This window comes from Penaeus chinensis, chromosome 16 (genome assembly GCF_019202785.1).
Source record: "Penaeus chinensis breed Huanghai No. 1 chromosome 16, ASM1920278v2, whole genome shotgun sequence".
Classification (NCBI taxonomy): Eukaryota; Metazoa; Arthropoda; class Malacostraca; order Decapoda; family Penaeidae; genus Penaeus; species Penaeus chinensis.
In genome coordinates, this window is record NC_061834.1 from 34,577,650 (window position 1) to 34,583,703 (window position 6,054).

At 33.6% G+C, this 6,054-nt stretch overlaps 1 protein-coding gene across 3 annotated transcripts in view; it reads left to right on the plus strand.

Annotated features, from left to right (window-relative positions):
* The window catches only part of LOC125033623 (SAGA-associated factor 29-like), a 9,092-nt gene extending 3,982 nt beyond the window's left edge, over nt 1-5,110 (plus strand). For all 3 annotated transcript variants that reach the window (XM_047625289.1, XM_047625290.1, XM_047625292.1), the window contains 6 exons: nt 27-214; nt 626-760; nt 1,030-1,152; nt 2,375-2,533; nt 4,005-4,233; nt 4,429-5,110. In XM_047625289.1, the coding sequence (XP_047481245.1) occupies nt 27-214; nt 626-760; nt 1,030-1,152; nt 2,375-2,533; nt 4,005-4,233; nt 4,429-4,613 (1,019 nt within the window). In that variant the 3' untranslated portion in view covers nt 4,614-5,110. The remainder of the gene's footprint in view (nt 1-26; nt 215-625; nt 761-1,029; nt 1,153-2,374; nt 2,534-4,004; nt 4,234-4,428) is intronic.
* The last annotated feature ends 944 nt before the right edge of the window (nt 5,111-6,054 follow it).

The window sequence follows — 6,054 nt, forward strand, 5'->3', positions numbered from 1 at the left end:
AAGATGTTTTTGCTTTTAAATTTCAGGAAGCCCAAAGAGGAGCATTGACAGCCCAAAATCCCCCAAGATGCGAGGAAGCGACTCTTCGCCGTCATTCAAGCGAGAGCAGCTACTGAGGACAGAGCCATTCCCTCCCATCAGTGTCACCCCCTATCCCCTTTCAACATCCACTGAAATGGCCATGGCTATGAGTTCAGAAGCTCAGGCATTGCAGGTGCTGGTTTCATGTCTTGATAGTAGGCCTTTTTCCCTTTGTTTGTATGTTTGTTTGTTTTCTAGCCTTATCTACATTACTTTGGGAGATAGCTTGGTTTGTTGGTTAATTGGTTGATGGTAAAAAGCAGTAAGAGATGATAGGAAAATGTTTTACTTTATTTACATGCCAGAAAATTTTGCCAGTTACTTTGGAAATTATGATATGGTATAGAGAATGGGTTAATTTACTATGAAGGAATTTGTATGCTGTGATATTATACTTATACTATTTTTTCCAGAAAAAGATGCATGTTTTATAGGGTGGCAGATATGGTATATGAGTCCAGGAGAGGATTTACAAGTGTCAGAAATGGTGGCATATGGTATTGAGGAAATAAATATTAAAAGTTTTCCATATTTTCCTCCCAAGGATCGAGTGAAGGTCTTGTCTGATTTGGTACGTGAGCTACAGAAAGCCAGAGATGAAAATGTCTCTCATATGAACACCATGAATTCCTTTTCGGACAAAATTATTTGTGAAGAGAAATTAACCGTACAAAATAGGGTAAGATATATTTGTGTAAGTGATGATTCGCTTATACCCTGGTAAAATTATAAAATTTAAAAAAGTTATATGTTTAAACAAATATACCGTATATTCATTTTGTACAATATATATGTATAATTTAAAGAGTTTCATATTAATTTTACATAAAAGTACTTTTATTCTTTGAAATAATAGATATAAAAAAATGATGAAGGTTCTGTAATATAATTTGAGTTCTGCATGTTAGTGTTATTTACAGATTCATGAATGACATTTTCACCTGGCAGGGTAAATTGAAGGGGATGTATGAAAAAGCTGTAGGAGATGCAGAGAAAGAAGTTGGTCTGATGAAAAAAGCTCTGCACACAGTCTACCAGATCCGCAGCATTCGACATGACCTGCGGATACAAGTAGGGGCACTTTTATTATTATTATTTTTTTCAGTGTACTATGATAGACAAAAGCAGCATCCTTCAGTGCTACATTGAATCTGTGTAATATATTAATATCCTTGTAAGATAAATGTAGAGTTTGAGGAATGTGGGATTTGGCAATGCTTGGATGGCATATTCATTTACTAGTAGTGTTGGGGTAAAAGTTGTCACCTTTGTCTGTCACTATATGAGTTAGTGATTTCCTTGTCATCACTAAAGTATCATAAATTTAGTGGAAGAGATTATGTTCAGAGTATGTCAAGTACTCAGCAATTTGTAAATTGGAAATAGGTGGGAAGTTCATAGAAATGTAAAAAAAATATTCTAGTACTTCTAGCACATGTAGTCTAAACCATAAAGTGTCAAGCCCTGTCACCAATCCAGGAACTCAGTCATCATGTATGTCCTGACACCTACCAGAAAAGGGTAAAGAAAAGACATGAATTAGAAAAGAAATCTTTGATAATGAGTCCTTTTGTCTGTGTCTGTGTGTGTGTGTAAGATATTCTTATTCTAGAAAGCAAAGATATTACACTTGCTAAAGTTTTATTGTTCATAGTACCTTATTTTCTTCCAGTCCTTCTATTTTGTCTGTCCTTATCATAATGAAAATATTATTTTATAGTCACAAACATATTCAAAAAGACAATGTATGTGATTTTTTATTTCTCTCTTTCTTTTTCTTTTTTTTACAAGCAATGCTCGAAAAAATTACCTTTTAAGTTGAGTCAACAGTGGTTTTCTTTTATTGATTTATTTTACAATAGATGACTACAGAAGTGCTTAGTTACCTAGTAGTAAATTGCTAGACTACCTGACCTCACCTGTTTAACTCATTCCTGTATATATATATATATATATATATATATATATATATATATATATATATATATATATATATATATATATATATATATATATAATTTTTCTTTTTTTCATTTTTTCTTTTTTTCTTTTTTTCTTTCTTTCTTTTTTTTAAAGTTTATATTTCTGTTACTATGAGTATTAATTTGTCATGATAGTGACAATGACACTAACTAGTAATTGACTCTGTGTTGACTAAATGTTGCTGGAGCCATCAAATTGTGTAAAGAACATGAATAAAACAAAATCACAGTGGACAGTGCTTGTAGCAAGTGCCTTTGGACTAAGAAACAAAAGCATTATTAACAAACAAACCTCAAACTTCTGTCAATAGGCGAAGAACTCTGGGAACAAAGAAACTATCCGCAGGGGAGCACTGATGAAGATGCTGCTGAACTGCGCCCAGACCCTCCCCCTCTGGATTGGTAACTCCATGGAGAAGCCGCCCCCTCTCTGTGGGGCCATCCCGCCTGAGCAGAACTACGTGGCCAAGGTAGGAGTGGCACTGAGGTTTAGGATATGGAGAGTGTTTATTTATTTATTGTTGGTATTGCTTTGTTTGATTGATTTGTTTGATTGGGACTATATATATATATATATATATATATATATATATATATATATATATATATAAATAATATTTTTTCGTTTGTTTAGTTTCATTTCTTTCTTTCTTTCTTTCTTTCTTTCTTTCCTTCTTTTTCTTTTTATGTTGTCATTGTCTCTGGAAAGTGATGTGGATTTTCTCATGTATTCTGCACTGCTGACATTTTTTCTCTCCCAGGTCAGTAGTATATTTATATTTTGTTCGGCTTTGTGTATCTAAGAGAAAGAAAAGAGTCGTTGTTTTCCTGGAAAACTCCTTAAGGGGGAACATGACCCATGCAGAAAGAATTGTTTGGGAAAACAATAAGTTGGTTTAAAGAAGATACTAGGAGTTATGACTTTATGTTCCCCAAATGAATATGTATTTCCACAACCTGCTTTGTGTGTGAAAAAGTATAATGAACATTATAACATCTTAGAGTAATGATGTCTTTCTACAGTACATTACTTGAAATTGCATAGCATCTTTAGTCCTCAACTTTTTATAGCTATGTCATTTTGAGTAGTTTTAAGAAATTCCTAAAAGGCGATGGAATGTTGCTATTTCATTGCACAACATGCATGACTTAAGCAAAATCGTTTTCAGTAACTTGTCCCCTTTTATTTAAGAAGTAAATTTATGTTTTTGACGATATATAAGTTGTATATCCTGTTATTTCCAGATAACATTTTCTCAGAATAAACAGAAAAAATAATTAATTGGAGATGTAAACTATGAAAGATTTGACATGCTTGTATCAATCTTATTTCTTTCCCCAAATTAAAGATTTTCACATGTTACATTCATTATGCAACACCTAGTAGGCAGAGTAGATGTAGCAATGTAATCATCAAAATGTTCCTGCAACTACTACTTTTTACATAGGAAAACCTGTGGCACTGAGGACGTGTTGCTGCATGCAATTTTGTTGACTTTTTTTCTCTTATTGCCTTCATGTGTTTGTTTGTGGTATGAGACTTTCTTTGGTGTTTTTTATTATCTGTGATGAATATAATACACTGAAAAAATGAATAAGTAATCCTGAACACAAGGTTATCACTCAGACATTCAATACATGAATTCAGAGAAAAAATGGCTTTATTTTATATGCAAAGAAGGTCCACAACTGACACACCCATTTTTTATTGCAAATGACCTTGTCCCTTTAAATCTAGTGTAGACATTAAATATTTTTAGACATGAAATACTTGTTAGGGATGATTCCTTATAGTGATAAGAACATTTTAAGCCCATGATTGAATATAAGTATTATTTTTACCCCAAGTGTTACATCTTGCCCTAAGGCCTTTTCCTTCTACCCCCAATAAAAAATATGAAACAAAAAAGTACGCTAACCACCGCCTCTGTTTCCACCCAGGTGAATGACATGGTGGCCTGCTTGGTGCGAGGCAGCGAAGGTGAGGACAACTGGATCCTGGCTGAGGTGGTGAGCTACAATACCTCTACCAACAAATATGAAGTCGACGACATTGATGAGGAACAGAAGGAACGGCATACACTCAGTCGGCGGAGGGTCTACCCGCTGCCTCTGATGCGCGCTAATCCTGAGGTCAATCCAGAGGCACTATACCCTAAGGGATCCATAGGTTAGTTCAGGTTCATTGGTGTTGTACTGTTTAATGTCATATAATTGAGGTTATAGTTTTTAGTGTAATTTTTTTCTTTTTATATTTCCTCTAGTACTTGTTTAAAAGGATAGTCATTATATAATGATTATATCTGAAATATGCCTCAGACATTATTATTTACTCTTATCTTCATTGTATCTTTCTGGTTTGCAGTCATGGCACTATACCCCCAGACAACCTGCTTCTATAAAGCAGTGATCAACCGCCTGCCAACTCTTGCCACAGAGGAGTATGAGGTCCTTTTTGAAGATCCCTCGTATGCAGATGGTTACTCTCCCCCGTTGATGGTTGCACAGAGATATGTTATTCAGATTAAGGAAGTCAGTAAGAAGAAGTGAAGTTGGACTTATGGATATATTTTATTCGTCTTTTGGAGTCTTTCCTGCAGAAGTCTGTGTGTATGTTGTCAAGGATGCAGTGTTGAAATATAGTGGAAATGATGGCAAAATGGTTCACTTTATGTTTGATACTCTTATGATGATTTGTAAAAGATCAGTTTGTTTTAATATCTGATACATATCATGAAAAAACAGCTTAGTGTTTTTTACACAAAAAGAAAAAGACTTGCCACTTATGCTCTCTGAAGAGGTTTTACCATATCCAATTTCCATCTTGTCTCATTTGTAATCTATATACTTTTGTTGTGTAGATGAATGCAGCTTCTAAAAAGATCATATTGTAATTGATGTATAAAGTTTATTTTTTCTTTAATATTTATTTCAGATCAATGTTAATAGGGATGCTTTCATTTACCCCCCAAAAAACTTTAGTGACTGATAAAGGATGGAAAGCTTGTAAGTGAGGTTTTCAAAAATAAATCTTTATTTGACTGTAATTATCTTTTATAATTTGCACCTGTAATTTTACATAGGGGATGATTCATGAAAATTGTAATGATAATACCAAAGATTATTGCTTTTTTGAATTTATCTTTCATATCACAATTTAAACAATGCTATAAGATACAATATAACATATATTTTATGATAATCATATTAATTGCAACTGTATATCTGACAGAATTAATGAGATCTTAAAGGAATGAAGTACATAATGATATTGATATTAGAGGTATTTCTTGTCTTTATAGTGTAAAGTGTCAAGGCATTCAAGTGCAATAAAAAAAAAAATGGGATATCTCTGGTTTTATTACTGAAAAGGAAAAAAGGGAAGTACAGAAAGGGAAAGGAATATTTGCATATTAAACTAAAGAAATGAGGAATATCTGTTTGCAGAAAGTCAGAAAGAATGAAACACTGTTTTGTGTTGGGCTCCTGAGGCTTCAAAAATACTGGTGTCATGTGGATGCATTTTTAAAAATGTATATACTTAAAAAATATATTTTCATCTAATTACATTTACACACTATTTACAGTTACACACATATACCACTCTTAAGAATTATATTTAATCCAATGTAGAAATTAGGCTCAGTTATTTAACACTGACTAGAGCTTCTGTGATAGCCAATGACAAAGAGTGAGAGTCACAAGGATCAAAGCACAGGACATGAGGTGCAGCAGGAATTGAACCGCGCTTCACTGACTCCTGAAGCCAACGATGCACACACGGCAGCCTGCGAGGGTAACTTTAAAATGTTTTTCATTCCTGAGAGGATTTTTTTTTTGTCCAGAGGAAACATCACTTTACTAGTCGTCTAAGCCTATCTACTCATCCGCTGGATCGATCTCTCCAAAAAGTGATGAGGAAGGAAGTCATATATTTTTAAAGCGGGAACTGTAGAAAGAGCGTGTATTATAAAATCATACGGAAGATTTA